Raw genomic sequence first — 20,565 nt, 5'->3', positions numbered from 1 at the left:
GAGCTGGGACTGTTTAGTTTGAGGAAGAGAAGACTGAGGGGAGACCTCATCACTCTCTATAACTACTTGAAAGGACACTGTAGAGAGGGTGGTGCTGGTCTCTTCTCACAAGCAAATAGCGATAGAACAAGAGGGAATGGCTTCAAGTTGCAACAGGGTAGGTTTAGACTGGACATTAGGAAGAAGTTCTTCACAGTAAGAGTGGTCAGACACTGGAACAGGCTGCCCAGGGAGGTGGTTGAGTCACCATCCTTGGATGAGTTTAAGAGTCGCTTAGATGTGGTGTTGGGGGATATGGTATAGGGAAGAACTTTGTAGAGTAGGGTAGATGGTTGGACTCGATGACCCCAAGGGTCTTTTCCAACCTAGATGATTCTATGAAAGCAACGGTTTCTTCTTTAATCTTCAAACCTCTTTAAATGGCATCTCCAAAAGCCAAGGACCTAATCCCCTCCAAAGTGCAACGGTTGGGCTCGCATCGATGTTATTCACGAGTGTCATTTTTATGAATGGTTTGATTTTTCAGCATCGAAACACCAAGACTCAGATATAAATCAGGATTAGAGGGATTTTTAAGCCATACCATTGACCATAAAGTAGTATTTCCCACATAGCTGCAATTATGGCTTCAGAGTCTGGCATCTCAAATGCCAGCGCAAGGAAAAGCTGCTTCATATTCCCCTCTTCTGTGTTAAAAGAACATCCAGAGGTTTTAACTGTCCTATTCTCAGGACAAACAGCAAAGGAAAGGCCCAGCTGATAAACCCCGGCAGTTTATAATTAACAAACCAGATTAGGAAGAGGCAAAGGCAAATGCAGGGGGTGGCCAATGGGCCAGTGCACAGAGACGTACCAGGGCACCACGTTAAATGACGATTTGTCTTTTATCCTATTTAATAGCTCTGGAAGAAACCTCACACCCAGCTCCTACTCATCAAATCCTCCTCTTCATCACCTGTGGACTGTCAGGCACACGCTTTGGATCCAAACCCTAAAAACTCATTTCTTGGCAGGTGGCTCCCGTCCGCACGCGTGCCAGCAGCCTCCCTCGGCAACCCCGCTCTGCTGCCTTTGTTCACCGCTGCGTTTCAAGATTAAAGACCGTTTGGGAAGACAGGATGTCATTATGAAGGCTTAAACGTACGCCGCCCTTTCAATTAAGATGTAAAAGTTAATAAGCACGTGTGCGCACACACGTAGGCTGAGCTGGAAGACGTCGCATTGATTGGGATGCGCTGGAGAAGGAAGGAGGGAGGTGGCACATTGCGTTTGGAGAAGAAACGCATCCTTCAGCTGATGCAAGGTAAACCTGCCCCGGCATCGCAGAAACACTGTTTACATTTACATGTTGTGATGGGAGGGACAAAATAATGAAGAAAAGCCATCTGAATTAAAAAAAAAACCTACCCAAACCCTCATTGACATGCTGGTGTTATTTTCTAGGTGCTAAATTAGTCACCAGATGGTGTCAGAAAAGTAACAGCACATGGAAAAGTCCCACTTGGAAGAGCAGCAGCCGGAGTGGGGGGCATTAACAGCATCTCCAAAACCAGTCATTCCCCATGGCCTTGCACTTGGTGCTCTGGGAGGGAAGGAGGAGACATGTCCCTCTCCTGAGTCACGGCTGGGAGCACCAAGGTGGCATTGTTGTTGGTGTTGGGACCCACCACCCCCAGCCACCGGGGTCATAATAGTCCACAAGCTCCATGAGTGCCTGAAGAGGAAGACCTACAGCATCCACGACAAACTGGCCCAAAGTACCCAGTAAAGCAGATGTTACCGCAGGAGGAGATTTTTATGGAACCACAAAAGCCTCGTTTCCTCCAGCTCTGTCTCATGATAGGGTTTACCTGTTTCTCCTAAGCTGTGAGCTTTAATTAAATCTGCAGGAACCTGAAGTATCTGAGACTTGTGCTTGGCTGTTAGATTTGTTAAAAGTCATCCAGCACGTTCAAAAGCTATGTTAGGAGAGATGGAAAGAGGGTGTGATAACTTTACCCTCCTTTCTTCAAGAAACCACATTAAAGATATGAAATGACAAAGGGCCCATCTCTAGAAAAAAGGAAGATGATGGGGAAAAAAAGAATACTGAAGAACTGCAAACCTTAATTCCTGGAAAAAAAAAAACCCACCTTCATTCCTTGCAAAGGATGGAATGGCTGCCCATGGAGGAGGTAAAAGAGCAGCCTGTGGCTACTGTCAACCTTTCAGGCACATGATACTGGGGCAAACCTCAGTGCAGGTTTGCCTCCGACCGTGGTGCCCCAAACCAACAGGCTCGTGGGCAGCCCTCCTTCGCTGCGGCTGTTTAAAGGATGAAGCGTTGGAGACGTGAACTTACAAGTTTGAGTGTTTGGCTTTAACAGAGAAAACCCAAAAGTCTGAGATTTTTTTTGCACATCTTGGTTTAAAGGGAGCGAGAATCAGGCTTGACATCCACACTGGTGGCTCCGGGCTGTGGTGGGTGCTACAGGGCCAAGGAGCAAGGCAGTTGGAGCCATTTTGCTTGAGGTCCAGGCCAGAACCGGGGTGAGAAAACCAAAGACCTCAGCCATGCAAGATGGCCAAGGTTGATTTCAGGTCCATTGTAACCCTGCAGTTACATCCCCAACAACACCAGGTCGGGAAGGACCCAACGCTTCAGGACACTGCTGGTGCCAACACCAATCACAGAGATAGACCCAGCTATGCTAGAAACCAGAACTCACCCATCCAGGACCAAAACACCCTGCCTGGATGAACGTGGTGGCTCCATCCCGCTCTCCTCCCCCCATCCCACCTACGCGCAGGATACAGGCACAGCTCTTGCCCTCTTACAAAGCAATTTCCATTATATGCCAAGGGGGTGCAAGCAAGGTTATGTCAGCATAAATAAGCCCAGCCTGGGTGGCCTTCAAAACACAGCCATGAGATGCCACCACCACTTGTCACAGGGTGTTACACAGGATTTATGGGGGTGATTTTTCCATACGGCTCAGCAGACACTGGCCATCGCACGTATCCAGCACAGTAATTTGCCTCGCAATAATCTGCGGAGGTGGGTGGTGCTGGCAGAAGGATGCTGCCGAACTACCCGAGCTACGGTAGGAAGATGTCAAACTTGCTCCTTCTCTGACGCAGATCTCCTCAAGAGAGCGGGGCGTGACTCCTGGAGGTGAATCTTTGGGAGTGACTTCACTAATGCCAACAGGAATATTTCTTAGCAGAGGCTGAGCAGGATTCACATTCTGCTCGGAGGTACCTGCTGCGGCCAGCACAACCTGCCTGTAATAATTGAGTGAGCAACAGCCAAGGAGTTGCACCGCATCTTCTGGAAGGGCCACGCTCCAGCTTCTGGAGGAGCTTCTGGTATTTGCAAAGCAGCCTAAGAGCCAGCACAGGAACCATCCATCTCTCAGGGCTTTGAAAATGCCACCTTGCTTAAAAAAAAGTCAGATTTCTTCACGTATCACGTATGAGACACTTCTAGCTGGTTAGCTATGGAACAACCATGGGGCTAGCCCCTTCCCATGGAAAATTTTTCAGCTGGCTGCTGAATAGGATGAGCACATCTTGTGGGCCACTTCAGAGAGTGAGAAACCATCCTAAACAATCAAGGGAAAGTTTCTATATTAAATCCACTTTGCTCAATTAAGACCTAGCCCACCTCACACCAGTTGCCAAAGCACTAATTTCCGCTGGTGATTAACTCATTCCCAGTGCCTGGTTACACCACGTGCTGCCTCTGGGGAGGCTGGTGACACTAACTGCAGGACATCTCTGCAAACCATTCAAGCAGAGAAAGGATCTTCCAACCCACACCCTCACTGGAAGAATATATCACCTGTTGCTGAAAATGGGAATCAGCTGCCAGGAGACGGATGGGCTTGGGCTCAACGCATTGTCTTCATCTCAGATGCACCAAGTCTACACAACATCACTACCAAGGGTGGCCATCCCACATCCTGACCCACCACCCGTCCCCTGCCACGCAACACCTTGCATGGCCCCATGTGGAGTACAGACTCCAAAAACACCTTCTCGTGCCTGAGCAAACCCTGCCACAGAATGACGGGTCAGACCTGGCCAGGTTCCTGCTTGGAAAAAGAGCTCCTCACCTTGGAGTTGGGACCTGCTGGTTAGGTTTAGCCAGATATTTATTTGCAGCATTGCAGAGATGGATATTGAAAAAATCTGCAAAAGCTTGCTTTCAGTAATACTGTCCAGGGATCAGTATTAGTGTGGCTCCTCACACAGCATCTGACAGAGATGGGGCTTGGATTTCTCATTTTGGAAAACATCGGAAAGCCCAGGGTTTTGGGTGAAATCCTCTCAGTTTTCATCTTATTTCAAAAAGGAAAGGTTCCAGTAGAGAAACCTAAGAACGCCTAAGAAGAAGCTGGATGCTGAGGACACCTCTCAGACCCAGTTCAGCCACGTTTCTGCCCTGCCTGTAAGGAATTGGAGGCATCTGTGCAAAGGTTCTCACTCCCCCACCCCAGCTGTCAAAGGGGAGTAATTTTGACCTTATTAGATGAGGCTGTGAAGATTAGTCAGTATTAGCGAAACGCTCTGAAGATGAGCAGTACTGATTACAGAGGGACTAATTAGAACCTGTTGATTTCTCCTTCTCGAGAGGCTACAGCAACAGCAGCGCTAATTAGGAGGATAAGCCCAGCACGCCCGGCTGCATCCCCACCGCCTGCACGGCAGCCTGTGACATCTGCACCCAGCAGCACCACACATTCTGTAGCAATGAAGGTGTAAGATGGTATGTATCTTTTAAAGATGGTGAAAACACAAAATACGCACCATGACATAGGCTTCCCTGTTCATTTCGGAAGTGCAAGAGGGGCAGCAGCCCAAGGGAACTGCCGAGAGCTGGGACGGACCCAGCTGGGTGCTTTCCTGTGCCAGAAACAAGGGGAACTGCAAGAGCTCTCCTTGATCCCCTCCAGGGTGCAAGCCCGGATGCAGAAACTTCTCTGTTGAAAGAAGCCAGACAATGGGAAGGCCCACATCTTCACCACTGCCTCCAACGCTGCGAGAACTTCCTCACCGAAGTCCAGTTTCAGCCCACACTTCTCTGCCCTTGGTTGATGAACACCACACGGCTACCCAGTCCAGACATTACCATACAGCTACTGTAGACACAAGGGAGCAGTAAAAACACTTCTCCAGCTTTTTTTTTTTTTCCTTCTCCGGTGTGCATTCACCATCCCTTCGCAGAAGCTGGGAAAAAACGTTAGACAGAAGACTCCACAGACCCAGAGCAGACTGCCTTCAAGGCTTCCCCGATGCGGAGCTCTTCAAGCAGGGATGAACTTTGCTATGCACAGAAACAAGAACAAGAATGATAAGGATCACGCATCCGCTTTCTGCCCGGGGTCCATCCTCCGCTTGGGAGCCGCACCTGCCCCACCGGCCCTCCTGGTCCTCAGCCCTTCCATGCCCAGCAGGTGGGAGAGGAGCTCGATCTCCAGCTCAGGATGCCGAGAGGTTTCTCAGTATTCACACAGCAAAGCCCGGAGCGGGACAGGCGGCACAAGGCAGGAGCCACTTCCAGAAGAGCACATTTTAAATCCACGCAAGTCAATGGGAGTTTAACCTGAGTTACGGTGGTTAAATATCGCTCATTTCCTCAACAGGAAAAGGATCTTCGCACTTTCACTTTGCCAACGATCATCCCTCAAGAATAAGGCTGAGCCCCATTAAGTTCGTATCAAACCTTTTCCAGCCTGGGCCAGAGAACTTATTTCCTTCGTGACTTACCTTTTAATCCGTGCACCATTTATCACAATCCTCCAGAAGCCTCCGAAGGATCAGGGCAGCCGCCAGACAAGGCTGTATAAACTCATCAATTCCAGGCAAGCAGCAGCTTGCAATTTCTTGCTTCTGTACATAATATAGGGCTTCCGAGATCGCCCACCACCCCATTTTAGGGCTCTCGCGGTGAAGAGCCTAAACCTTAAACTCGGTGTAAGGGAGCACGAGGCTGCTCCAGCCTCCACTGGCCTCCAGCTGCCGGGAAGTGCCGTCCCCAGAAGGCAACTAAAATCTCTGGACGGCAAAGGACACGTCGTTCACTGACCACGCTTGACTACACCTCTCATTAAAACTGCAAGACTATCGCACATGGCTGGTCTCTAGATTTCATGAGCAGAGAAAGGCTTGGACGAGTGGAATAATTTGCATTTCTTAACTGTATGAGCCAGTGACAGGAGAAAGGAAACACCACACGGTGAGGAATTCAATGCTTTAGCTATTACAGAAACTGCAAGAGCAGTACACGCTTCCCAGAGCTGGGCACATCAAGTCTTAGAAGTCGGCTTTGCAAATCACCCAGAGAACCCCCGCTTGCCTTTCAGCCCCCCTCCGGGGAAGGCCGGGCCTTGATTATCCCAGGACTATCGAGTTGCACCTTTTCTCATCCGTCCCCTCTGTAAAGCCTTCGCAGCTGGCACACGGAAGCACCAACACAGCAGCTTTACCCCAATCGCCAATACGTGAGGCCACTATTTTACAAGAAAACTGAGTAAATGAGGAGGTTTTTGAGGTTGCTGGTATTCCACAACTTCTAACCTTTTGTGTAGACCAGACGACACTGTGTCCAGGATGCGATGCCAGAGACTCTGGCCACGCACCACCACCTACCACCTCACGATTAGGCAGTGAGGGACACTACCAAACAGATGGGCATTGCCCCAACTTCCACAGATCATTTTCTGAATCATCAGCAATTTCACTATCAGCCAAACCACCCACGTTCCAGGGTTGCAGGTTCTTGTGGAGGAAACCTACTGCACAGCCCGAGGTCAGGCTGGTTCCCAAAGGAAACCATGTGCTGGTTTCCCAGAAGGAGCGCTCCGACTGCGCTGACCTTCAGGGATCTACCCTGTACAACAATCATCCAGCTACTGAAGCTGTATTTGGCACAGGGAACGAAAACTCAAGTAATAGAAATGAGCTTTCAGAAACTTTGGGAAATATCCTAAATGGAAGAAAAGAAGCAACTTTTTTTGCCAAGGCAGCAGTTAATCCCATGGTGACCAAAGGAAATATTTTTTCTACACACATTATTTAAGCCCCTCAATTAACAATCTTCTACATAATATGGGGGAACCACTGTACAAGAAATGCAGAGATGAGAGACGCTCAATTTCTATCTTTTATCACAGCCCAAAACACAAGAGCAAATTCTGGTTGCAAAAACACTGCAAGTTTCCCTTCCATTTTACTCCTGCCAGAAATTAACTTTTCAAATAGACACAAAAACGCATGAGAAACATTTCATTTAATTAACTGTTCCCCAAATCAGCCTCATTTGTTTTCGTCGTTGTTTTGGGTTTGGCTTTTAAATACAAAGTAGGTCAACCACACATTTTTTTAAAATATATAGCTGAAGTAGTTTGTTTCCAGACTTAAGAGATTAAGGCTCCTTAAGCCTTTAGGCCAAAAGCCAAGTAAAAACTCCCAAGTGGCATGGGGAAGGTGCCCAGAGCTGCACTGGGCCCTTGTGAACGGCCAGGTGCCAGGAGACCACTCACCTCCACCAGTGCCGTCCAGATGCAAAACCACAGACCCGCACGATAAACAATCCACAGCAATTTGTTCAGGATGTGCAATTTATTTTAAGTGACATTTTTGTTTTCTTAGCAAGTCTGCGCTTGTGACCTGGATAAATCCACTCCGTCCCGACAGCGTTCCTAGCTACGAGCCCAGGTGAACAGTCCGTAGCGCCGGCCCCTTGCATGGGACAGCTCTGCTTGCCCTTGAGGTGTCACCTGTGCCTTCTTTCCATGAGCTGGCACAAGACACAGTTGAGCTACTCGGAGTTCTACTATCAAAATCAGTTCAGCTCACTCACAAACAACTTCCCAAGCAACAGCCAAACAATCCACTGCCTCCAAAGTTCTCTCGCCTCTTCTGAAGGTCAGCAGGTGAACATTTTTCATCCAAAAAAAAAAAAAAAGGTGATATGGGGCAATCAACAAAAAATTATGAACAGAACACTTAAGGTTTGCAGCTATTTTATTTACAAGTATACATTTAACACAAAGAAACACTGATATCCAAGCCTAGTTAATAGTAGTGTAACAATATGCATCATTTTGATGATTATTCTAACCAACAAACTACACTGAAAAATTAATGCCAGTAAAATTCTTGGTCATAATATTAAGAAATACAATATATAAATTGAAAATATGATTGCTTAAAATTTGAAAATGGAAGTGAAGCCATTTGCACAGGAGTCAGAGTTTAACATAATCTGAAGGGAAAGGCTCCAAACCAACTGTTTATCTTTCAGGTTAACAGAAGAAAAAAAAAATAAAAAAAAAGAAGCATAGTTTATCCTTAAAGATAATGGGCAGTTTTGCTTCTTCAGGTAGAATGTATTCCCAGTGTTTTCAGGTTTTGCAGTGGAATTACATTACTGAGCATGAAGACTTCCCTTGTGAAGCTGCCCCATCGATTTTTTCTGCCTCCAAAATTATCCTCTTAAAAACATCAACGGCAGTCTGCAAAGAGAGCGCACAGTTAGTAGGTAAGAAGAATCTGCCTGCTTATTGGGGAAAAAAAAAAAAGTTAGCAGTTTTACTGGCTACACCAACAGATAAATGCACATCCAACACTTATTCCAAAAATCAAAGAAGGAAAATATGGTAATTTCAGTTTTAAATGCAGCCTTTTGGAAGAAAAGTGTAACCCCCTTCTCCACAGCAATCCTCAACCATTTTCCCTGTCACTGCAGGGGGGGCAAGTTTAAACTGAGCCATACTCACAACAGAGCCAATAACTGTAATTTGGCTTTATTTTAAATAGTAAGCTTGTGCAGAGTGACTGACAGCGCTGAAGATTTTGATGCTGTGCTGCTCCAGAGAATAAACCAATTCACTTCCTCTAAGTAATCTTTAAGATTCTAAGTAATTCCAGAAGGCAGCAGATTGTTCAGCTCTAAACACTGACTTTGCACTGCCCAGTGTGAGGGTTACTTTAACATTCCTGATTTTCTCATCTTACCTATAGGTAAGACCAGTTATTAGAGATGGTACAAGAAAGAACATGTGGGGAAAACACGAGCAAAATGAGCCACTGTCTAATATTAAGCAGTATCCTTTGATAAAGCCCTTCTGAGAGAAAGGGGGTTTGTATTTTAAATAGCTTCAACTACAGGACAGCCATTGCTATCCCGGTGAGGCTCACACAAACATCCTGACCTACTGTAGGGAACATATGGAATTATACAGAGCTCCTCTGCAAAATCATGAGCCACACAAGCACCATGGATCCTTTCACCCCTTCAGAGGAAACGCAGTTAAGTACTCTCAGAGCACTCGAGTGATTCAGCAGATTTTATGGAAGAATTCAATTACACGTAGCTAGGTTTTCGGTGGGGTTTTGTTTGATTTTAGGATACTGAAAGATGGGGAGAGTAAGGTGTCTGGGACATCATCATCAACGCTACTTGTAGTAAATACCTTACACTGTTAATCCGGTTATTTTCAGGATTCGCTCAGTTTTAAGGGTTTCAAAACTGTACACTACCCTCCATCAGAATCTGCAGAAACTACAACACACAGCATCTGAGATTGCCTAGAAATAACTTAAGAATAAACCCATCCATACTACAGTCAAGGACAATTCTAAAGTACTCTTCTTCTCTACAGTATTTTCAAGTTGAAGAGTCACTATATGATCAGTAGTCCAGCATGTTGAATCTTCAACTTGGAAATGGTCTCCTGATCATCTCAGACATGCCATTTTAAGTTTATCTAACTCTAGCCATCCATTTCATGAATTCCAAGCATATGCTCCTGAAGGAGGAAAGTATATTCATTACATAAAAGCAGGCACATTATGAGAGCGGGTATGTTGGTTTTAGTCAGTAGGCTTAAGAGCACCCTGTGATTTATGACCGTGTTCTGACCTAACAGATATTTTTCCATCTCCATGAGGTATAATTCTTCTTAATTGGATCACTTCCAAATTAATCCCATTGACTAAAGTAGTCCTAACAAACTTAAAGCAGTCTTAACAAGATTAGACCAAACGTTAAAATTTCCCATATTTATACCATTTGTGCACAGTACTATCTCTGGAACTATTTAAAATACTTCACCAGCTGGAAATGGAATATTCCTCCACATAATGAAGTTTCCCTGCAATCCCAACCGACTCTGACAGAAGTGGCTCATCTGTCCAGTACTATACAACACATTTCCTGGGCAAATTAGACTCTAGAACCATGATCAGGACTGCAACTGCTATCAAACTGGTGCCACTAATAAAGAGTTTCCCTTAATCAAAACTTGGCGATATACTGATTTACACATAGACTGCACCAATGCTTCCCTACGTAAGAGTTGACATTTTCAATGGTTTCAATTTAATGCAGAAATTCTTTATTCCCCTGCTTCAAAGCATCTATTTAAAAAAAACCTTCACAACTTATTCTGTCAACCAAGCAGCTGTACATTCCGTCAAAGACATGCTGTTTGAAACACCAAGCTGTAGGAGTTCACAGGGCTTGTTAATTCATTTCACAGAAAATATGTATTCACTGCGAAGGTTTAAGGACTGTACTACAGTTAACGCTTAGGAATTTGTAATTCAGGCCAAATACGCTGAAGAATTTTAGAATGAGCTTTTAAACAACGCGGAAAGTTGTGTTTTGTGACAAGGAATAAAGAACGCAGCCAGACTTTCGACGCATCTGTCTCCATATGGTCCCATTACAGAATGTGGGTCACACCTAGCCTACAGAAAGCCATCTGGCTTTCTTCTACCTTTTTTCCCCCGAGGAAACAAAATAGACGTCAGCCTGGGCAACGCAGGCTGCTGAGAGAGCTCAGCACCGTGCGAGAGACACCAGAGGCTCAGCTGCTCCTGCAGAGGTGTCCCTTGGTGCCAGCGGGACCGACAGCTCGGGAGCTGCAGTTCTCCCTGCACGAGCTGGGAGTCGGGGACACGCTGCCGGGAGCCAGCGCAGGAAGGTGCCAACCCCCAAACTCAGCCCACAGCCGCTGGAGTCATCCTTTGGTACAGTGTATTTTCCAACTATGCAGCTGTTTTATTATTTCAAAGAGAAAACTCTCAACTGCTTATACTACTATGGTTTATCTTGGCACGGATCTGGGCAAAGGAACTTGAACAACAGTCAGGTAAAGGAAGAGAGGTTTTTCCCTCCATCCTTTGCCAGTCCAAACACACTCTCCCAGGTAAACACATCAGACCCCTGGAGAGGGGCTGACATCCCCACAACACTCGGAAACCTTTACTGAGCACCGCATCTTCTGAGCTTGACGACGAAGTTGCTCTTGCAAAGGAAGCAATGCCCAAGCAATTGCTTTTCAAGAGAGCTCTGTTTTGGCAAGAAGTAGATTTTTTGCTACCACCTTGCCCCTTCTAAAACAAGTTTATCTGATGAGTTTTGCATAACTAGATGAACACAATTGGGCTGCTCATTACTACCTGAATCCTTCAAGTAAAAGTTGGCTCCCAGCTTCAACTGGGTTTAAGACCAATTTGGATCCTGCTTGTATTTCAAACAGTTACCAATTTATTGTACTGGGATTAAGATGAAGCACTATACTATGGCTTAGGTGAAACAAAGTAGGGAATTCCACAAGAAAGGCTCAAAGCTCCTGAAGGCAGCCAAAGCAGTTCAACGTACTTGGTAATAATTAAGCAGCTTGAGAAGGTATGACAATAATAGCTCAGCAGCAATCTAAAAAAGGTCTTTTCCATTAAGCCTCAGAATTGCCTTCTCAAAGTTCAAAGATTTCCCTAGATGACTGATGTGCTGCTGATATGCAGGCTCCTCCAAAAGTCCTACCGGGTCACCCTGGTCTGGAGGAGCTGCTACAGAGCCTCAAATATATTTGACCTTGAGAACTCTTGCCAGCCACTACCATTTATCGTCACCGCAGCTTTGATCTTTGCCTCTCTCCCTTTCCATCTATTCAAAGTCATGCCAGTTCTGGAATGCGGTACCTTTTGATAACTCCTGGCAGAATAGGTCTAGTTTGCTCAAGATAATCTATAGAACTATTTTAGTTGCCCAATATAGTAGGACTATGCTCCTAGGACTCTCACAGACGCTCCAAAAAGGATGAGACCTGCTCTCCTCCCTGCTGCAAAGAACATCACGTTCCAAACCAATTTCAGGAGAGCGTACTAGAAATTGTCATACTTTTGCTCCACATCCACCAAATACAGACAGTCAGGTTTCAGAGAGAAAGGATTAACAGACTTCACCACAGTCAGGAAGGTTTGAACTCTCCGCTGAAGTTCTTAAGCTCTAAATTCCCAATCCAGGCCAGCTCATCCCTTTAAGTATCAAATTAGCTTTCTGTAAAGCAAACAGAATCTGAAAACAGTTTTAGGAGGAGTTTAGACTTAATCTTGATAGGCGAGTTACATTTGCTGTACCAAGCCGGTACAGGTGGTGATTTGGATGAACCTCCAAGCAAGAAGTGCCGACAGACTTCATTTTCCAGTAACGTTGACTTATATAAGGTGAACATTCAGTACCAGGAGAATGACAACACACCTTGTTACTAAGCTCAAAATAAACCTTTTCCCCTACCTCAAAACCAGAGAGAGTTTCAGAGTATGAGAAGATATCCATTCTTGATAGAGGTCTATATATCAGCTGTTTTGATCCTGTAAAATTAGGATTTAGAGGAAAAAAACCCACACATGAGTTCACAAGTGCTCCTGGTCTAACTCATAGGAAGGGATGGATGCTACAATGCCTGGTGTCTCCTGTTCTCCATAGCGCCTCAGCTCCACACTCCACACTTTGCTCCCAAAGCTCAATCTTGAGGTAATCGTTCCTCTGCAACCGTCCGCAAGAAGGCTAAGGCCAGTTTTGGGCTCCTTCACACTTCCATACATCCCAAGCCTCCAAAGGAAGCATGCCAGAGAGCCTGCAAGATGGTCACATGCTGTGGGCGCCCATCTCAGAAGTGACATATGATCTTCCAAACTTCTGAAGCCAGACAAATTTAAAGTGTATAATGTAAGAGGCATGAAGGGGGAATTGTGTTCAAGCACCTGTTTCTAACCACCTGCATCTAAATCCAGAGGGACAGAATTTACAGTGACCTGTGATCGCTATTCTGAAGGATCCTGCTGAAAGGAAGACTTGGTAAGAACACCTTTGACAGCAAGAATGAACACAACTTCTGATTATTCTATGGGATTTGTACAGGACTGTACAGAATTTTGAATATCTGACATACAATTACCATTCTGATTTCCCTGGAGGCTACGAAGTCTGCTATATGAATTTCAGCTGACAGCACAACTTAATACAAACCGTTTGCGACTAAGGAAAAGACACAAATACATGGCAGTCAATGGGACTTTGTTAGTGCAGCAATTTAATATGCAAGACATGCCAAGCATCATATAAAGCTTGTAGCTTCTTTGCATAAATATACCCAGCTTTTTTTTTTTTTGTCTTGAACCAAGAACAATATAAACTTCAGAAAAGTTACCAGTAAGATATTCTGCTAGATATGAATTGCTACGTTGTTACACATTGTGAACATATGCCAAAAGAAAAAGAGTAGGGGCAATAGCTCTGCCTAATCTAGAAGTATTAAGTCATTTAAAATAAAGGAGGGGGGAATCAGGTGCTTTTAACTGGTTTATTCTTTACACTGTTAATTTAGTTTCCTTGGGTATGCATTCGAAGCTCTCCAGCAGTAAAGAGAAGACATTGAGAAATTTCAGGCTTTCATCATGCCCAATTTTGACAAGGTTAATTCAAATCTTAGCCAGAAACAGAAATACTGATAAACTAACTCCAAGTGTTCCACATCTGGAGGGGAAAAAAAAAAAAAAAAGTTTTTCTTCAAGGGAAAATCCAGCTTTACTCAAGTAACTTGTAGAATTGTTGACAACAGACATCGGACAAAAGCTATTTGGAATGCGGGAAAGGGGAAGAAAGGCTGCTTAAACAGGTCTTGTCCTAGCTATAGGATTGCCCTTTTGATTGTGCTGATGTTATCAAGGAGGCCAAGGATGTGATATGCTGGGTTAAATACGAGACAACGTAAGCGTTTCTTCTGCATAAGGACTCATTTGTTTAAAATTAGCCTGACAATGTCCTTTTGACCTTATCATATGTCTATATTTTCAAAAAGCTAAAGCTTTGACATTGTTGAGACCTACAGGGAAAAAAAAAATAGAAAGGGGAGGAAAGACGACAAAAAGACACCTCCCCCCAGACTGCAGCAGCCTCTGCTGTATCGGAACACTTTTCTGTTTGCCTCCCCCTCATATGGGTCCAGAAAACGATTATTCCCCACATTTGAGAAACCAAGCCTTGCCTGGCTCCTTAAAAACATGAGGTTCATCCCCTTATACCCTCGCTCCTCTGCCACCGCAATGACCTCCTATTTAAGGTAACGGCAGCAGATCACAGGCACTGTTCCACCCACCACGTGGATTTGGGTTTTAGTTTGTCACTAAGTGTTCTGTTATGTTCAGTGAAGCTTAACGTTCAGTTCTTCACTTCCTCCTTCCATTTACAGTTGGATGGAAAAACCTGTATACATAAACCTGAATGCAGACAGCCACTTTGTTTCTAACCATCTACACAAAATATCTGTAGAGTACAAGGGAATATTTTAGCCGCTTTTGTGAAGTGAAACTATGAGTCATTTCACTACGTTGCTATTCGAATAAAGTGAATCTTAAATCCGTTACCTGATTTTCTTTAGCAGAAGATTCCAAGAACGCTGCATTCCAGGATTCTGCTAAAGCTTTCCCTTCTTCATAGCTGATCACCCTGACCAAAGGAAAAAAAAAAAGTATGCTTCTTTATAACTTGTAAGAGAATTGGAATTTGAGATGTCAGGAAAGACCCAAGTACTGAAGCACATAAATGCACGTAATAGGAATGTTTTGTGAAGTTTGAGCCAGAGCATTTGCTTTTGGCTGCTGTGAAATACACTACTGGGCCAGGTAAAACTGCTACACGACCCAGAAGAGCAGTTGTCCCAAAGTATTGCTTTGTTTTCATAATCTGTAATATCATCTGGTATTTTACAGTTGAGAAATTACACTTCTGTTACTTGTTTTGACAAAAAACCCAAAGCGTTAAATGACTGTCCCTGGAACCTTATAGCAAAAGTCAACATTACAACAGAAGTTCATGGCTCCTAGTTCACATTCTGGACACAATTCCTTTGCCAGTACCTTATTTTAACCTACAATTTGATTTTAGTTAGGGAAAGCCAAGAACAAAACCAGCGCGTTGCAGCCACAGGAATGCCGGCTGCTGTCCTGCATTTCACACATACTGGAGTTCACATACCGTTCCATATGCAGGTCTTTTTTATTTCCAACCAGCATAATGGGTATTCTGTGAAAGAAAGTTCAGAACTTCAGAAAAGTTACAGTATACTGAACAAAGCACTAGTAACATGCCTGCAATGAAATGAGATGAAAGTGTCACTACTTACTGGACTTTTCCCACCATATCCAATAACTTGCCATGGATAACTTTTATCACTTCAAAACTGCAAAATAAAGGGATGAAGTCACACATGCACTCCGATGTTTATCCTTAATACCCAATACACAAGCAATTAAATGCATATGTAGGTTGCTGTGTTTAAAACTTACTCTATGTATAGTGGTAGAACTACAGAGATGCTGGAAGTCTTACCGATTTGCGTACAACAGACAAAATGGTCCCAGAAGCAGCAAAGACTGGTCTATGCCTACCATTATAGCCTCCCCAGTTACGGTATTTGCAGAAATAAATTACATTACCCAGGACCGATGCATCTAACAGAATCACTTAAAAGCCCCTCCCCACCTCTCATCTGGTCTGTATCTGCAGTAAGAAATTTATCTGCTTGAGTTCAACAATCCTGGATGAGCATGTCAAATTAAAGCAGTTTCAAAGAAAAAGTATTTAGTTAAGCACATCTTGAAAGAATACATTATTTTTTAGGAACACTTAGTTCATGTAGAATCATTTGGTTTTAACGTGAAAACCAGAAGCAGCCTAAATTCTAATTTTCTATGGAAAGTGAGTAAACTGATCTGCAAGATGGTATCAAAACAGTGGTTATTCAAACGCTTGTTGTCTGTTCACCTACCGTGTACGTGAAGTTTGGGTGATGGGAGATAAGAAGCAGTGCTGTGAAATACCAAGAAGCCAAAAACCTCACTAAGAAAATCCACTGCATTTGACATTTAGGACTTTTGAGAACAAGCTATAAATGGGGTTGAAGAGCAGATGTTGTGCTCCCCTAATCATGTTATGGAAAAAATGCTGGTACATGAAGTGCACAATTCAGATTTGTTTTAAGAGAGAGGGACAGGCTCACAGATGAGACACACAACTAAACAACAAAAAAGTGACCGAAACTTTTCCAACTCCCAAGGTTGTTAGCTACAGGCAGTGTCTTGACTTGCACTGCATTTCAATTAGAATTGAAGCTTAGAAACAGAGCAGCACTCAAACACACTTCCAACTCAGAGCTCTCAAATAGCTGCTGCCCAAAGACCCTATTCAAGCTCTTTGAATCATTAAAACTTCTCACTTCTGGAACAATAAATGCTACCATATTTAAGAAGGATTTTCCATCAAGTAGGTCAATTTGTCTGACTTCAGCAATAATTTTTGGGCCTGAGTAGAACACAATACTTCTCTGTGTTTAGCTAATAGTTTTAATATAGTTTTAATATATCCTACCAAGAAAATCAGTTCTTTGCAATCAAAAGCACAACTTAGTCTGGCGCAACTTACTGTTAGTAACTCAAGTATGATACTACAGATTACATAAAAATGTGGCATCAACGAGAGGACTTTAGGGTTACAAAGAAGTTATGCTGAAAAGGTATTAGTCAAATTCTGGTCTTGAGAACGTCTTTGACTTTCATTCTTATAATTATTTCAAAAATGAGTGTTATACAGAGCTTGGTTGTGACAAAGCTGAGAGGCATTGCTACACACGGAACTCGGTGACCCTGCAAACTGAAAGAATAAAAATACTACAAAAAAACCCCCTCTGCTACAACCACAAAGCTGTTTCTCAGTCTGAAGCGACAGGAAAGATCTAGCGTACTAGCCACAGGATAACTGAATCACTAACATGGTACAATCACTGTTTCCTTGCCACTATCAGGCACATTGTTTCCAGTATAGCCAGAAGAATGCCATGCCACGGAACAAGAACCTGGTGAGTCCTCACCTGAGGTTCCAGTGCACAATGCCACAAAGTGTTCTTATTTGACTTGGGCTCTTCATTTCCCAGTTCTGTGTACCTATCTGCTTGCCTAGGACAGTTCACACACTCCTTTTTTAGTAAAAATACTACAAATATAAACAACTGATCTTTGTTAACAGATCAAGGTGGAAACCAAAAGAAAAGTGCTGTTTAAACTCAAAGACAATTCTGACACAGAAACAAGTTGCTAAGAACTGTCAGGAATTAAATTGGCTTGACCAGATCAATTTAATGTTCTAGAAAGCTTTCCAAATTAATAAGAAGGAGCAGAGACATACTTTAAGACTGATTGACCAATCCAAAAAGAGCATCATCACATGAAGCTGAAAATCAGCAAGAGATTTGGGGAACAGTAAGAGGTCCTTTCCAGTTCTGTCAAGCAAATAGGGTTACAGCAAACAGCTCAATGTGTGAAATACAAAAAAAAAAACCACCAAAAAACTAGCTGTCAGATAAACATGTTACACAAAATCATGGGACCTAGCAAGATACAAAATTGGAATTTAATTAAACTCAATTAGAGCAAAAGCCTTCCAGTAACCTTGCTGCTGAGAGCCTGGGAATATGAAAAATGTAGGGCATTAGCTTTTACTCAAGTCCCATTTAAACTTCCCACTGGAGGCTATCAGGGAAGGTGATAATTTTAAAAGATCATTTCTATTAAGTTTGCTGTCAAACCCCTCACCCCTGCTGGATCAATACTCGGATCAATATACACACTTCAACAGAAGTCATGACAGATGGTACTATAATTTGATTGCCTGGGCAAGTCATCCAAGTATTGTGCAAGATCCTTCCTATTGCCTAAACACTGTCTTGATACAGAACATATGGAATTGAACAAGACAGGATCGACACTTTGAAATTTAAAGGAAGAACCAAAAACCTTGGCATAAACGAATCAAGACTAAAACACTAATGAAAAGACTCCCTACCTACAGTCTTAACGTAAGTTGTTCTGTTAGTATTTTCACCATAATTTGGTTTCTGTTTTAACTGACTGAATGCTACCACAGAAAACAGATTTTTATTTCTTCATCTGTGCTGCTAAGCTCAAGATCTCATGAGGCAACAACTGGAGTAGCTGAAAAAGAACATGTCCTTTAGCTGCCAAGCAGGGAACAGCACGAGCTGCAGAAGCCTCCAAGCGATCTGTGTTGATTTTAGTCAAAGGCATTGTTGTCCTTGCAGTACCACTTACCAACGAACATTTTTCTCTTCACTTCAGGAGTGGAGGATTGCCTAATTAAGGCTGAGAATACTAATTCCTATTTCATACAAGTCACTTAGCACCGACACTGAATGTCTCATTCAAAAAGGAAAAAAAAAGAAAAAAAAAAAAACAAAAAACAAAAGAGGAGTTAGGTAATCTCTAGTCACACATGAAAGGCTAACATCTGTTGCACTTCCTCCAGATCACATGTGCTTGCCCTTCACTACTTCAGAACTAAAGATGGAAATCCAGAATGAAGGACTGCAAAAATCTGTTCAACATCAAGGATGTTGCAAGCAATGGAAGTTTATAACCTGACCAAGCAGCATAGAAAAGCCAACAGGCAAGTTGTTTTACCCGTATTTTATGATGGTCTACTAAAGAGCACTTGAGATGAACAGCTTGCTTTGATTCAGAAGAAAAGAGGTGCAACACTTCAACACTGGTAAAAAGCCAATCAGCTTCCTTGCAAGTAGAAGGGAAGCATCAATTTCTCTTCTACTTGATCAGAGTGAACAGCCCGAGTTCTTAATCATTTGACTCAAAAATTTAAGAAAATAGCATTATTTTGGCTGTCATAACAAAGATGCCGTACAATACTAGAAAATTAAGATGTATTAAAAGCAAGATATATATGTATATTTGTATATACAAAGCAAGATGACCGGAGAAAGGGACAAAATAAGAGAAGATGACAAAGCCTTACAAAGGCTGAGATGCATCTTGCAAGTAAATGACTCCAGCTATGATGGACTCTGTCCTCATGTCAAAATAGACAACTAACAGCAAGGCCAAAATAGATACTCTGGGAAAATTTTCAAATAAGATTATTTGCTGCAGCAGGCCAAGAGTGAGTCTACAGGCCAGAAGTCATATATTGCTATTTATATGAAAATTTCCAATGGCTAACCGGAACAACCCAAGACAAGGAGTCAGAGACATCTCAGTACTGTAACAAGCCACAAGGCTGAGGGACCGATCTAGCAACTAATGGGGTACTTCACATAAACATACAGTGCCCTTTAGGTTCATATTTAAGTCCGCCTTCGTCCCTGATGCTAGAGCAACAAACTCTGAAATGATTTCAGGCATAAGTAATGTACTTTTACTCACACCTCAGAATAATGTAGCTCAGCCCTGTCTCGTTTCTTACATGGTACCTTGCATTTAGTGTGCAATGTGTCTGTGACATTTGGATCTGAGGGGAAATTTCTGAAAAAACATTCATTTTAACTTCCATTATACTTCTAAGGGAAAGATAGATTAAATTAATTAAACACATGTAAAGAAAACATAGCAGAAGCAAGAGCTGAACCCAGAATATATCTGGTTAATATCTGAACTGGAAGAACACAACAGATTTTATTACCTTTTTATTGACGTGACTGAATAAACAAGAATGTAGCCATTGATGTCTATGGAGTACGTCTGAGGAAATATGGAGTATTCATCCTGTAGAAGGAACATTTAAAATTACTTACTGCCACAGTTCAGAACTTGATGCTAGCAGATCACCATCAGATAAGTTGGTCATAGTTGAGGTGCAGGGCCATTTTGTGTAGGTAGTACTTTCAGAATTAAGTTTTTTCATCACGATGACAGATGTGGAATCGTTATTGAGTTAATAGAGTCAGTCTGTATACTCTAAAATTTAATCTACAGCTTTTTTGGTTTATTCCCTTTAAGACTATGGATCAGCTAAAGCTACTCCCCAATCCTCTTATCCCGCTTAATTATCAGTTTGTATTAGTACAAAACATCCACTCTGTCCTACTACTAATTAGCAATTACGCCTCTTATCTTGCTGGTGATACATTTCAAATTCCTAATTCCAACAGCTGACGACAGGATCTAGCAGTTCATAATTTCAAGTGGTGCTGATCACATCTAAATTACCTAAGGGATCTGTTAGGAAGTGAATAACTGTGGCTTACTAACTAACTAATGCTCATCAACTACAGATGCAAGAAATATAGTTATTAGTTGCTTTATGACTAGAAGCTTACATTATAGAAGTGTTTAATTTAAAAACAAACAAAAACCAAAAAAATCCACCAAACAGAACACCAGAAACTTAATCACTGAATTTATGACCCCTGTAGAAAAGGAACT

General features: G+C 43.0%; 1 protein-coding gene across 1 annotated transcript in view; it reads right to left on the bottom strand.

Moving 5' to 3' along the window:
- Positions 1 to 7,592: 7,592 nt before the first annotated feature.
- Positions 7,593 to 20,565, bottom strand: part of RHEB (Ras homolog, mTORC1 binding) — a 41,070-nt gene continuing 28,097 nt past the window's right edge. The window contains exons 4-8 of the mRNA XM_074157211.1: positions 19,823 to 19,905; positions 15,462 to 15,518; positions 15,314 to 15,361; positions 14,704 to 14,785; positions 7,593 to 8,501 (exon numbers count right to left, since the gene is read on the bottom strand). Of these exons, the coding sequence (XP_074013312.1) occupies positions 8,409 to 8,501; positions 14,704 to 14,785; positions 15,314 to 15,361; positions 15,462 to 15,518; positions 19,823 to 19,905 (363 nt within the window). The 3' untranslated portion in view covers positions 7,593 to 8,408. The remainder of the gene's footprint in view (positions 8,502 to 14,703; positions 14,786 to 15,313; positions 15,362 to 15,461; positions 15,519 to 19,822; positions 19,906 to 20,565) is intronic.

The sequence above is a fragment of the Numenius arquata genome, chromosome 12, assembly GCF_964106895.1.
Source record: "Numenius arquata chromosome 12, bNumArq3.hap1.1, whole genome shotgun sequence".
Classification (NCBI taxonomy): domain Eukaryota; kingdom Metazoa; phylum Chordata; class Aves; order Charadriiformes; family Scolopacidae; genus Numenius; species Numenius arquata.
Note: the sequence above shows the minus strand (reverse complement) of the source record. Positions and strands in the feature narration are given on the sequence as shown.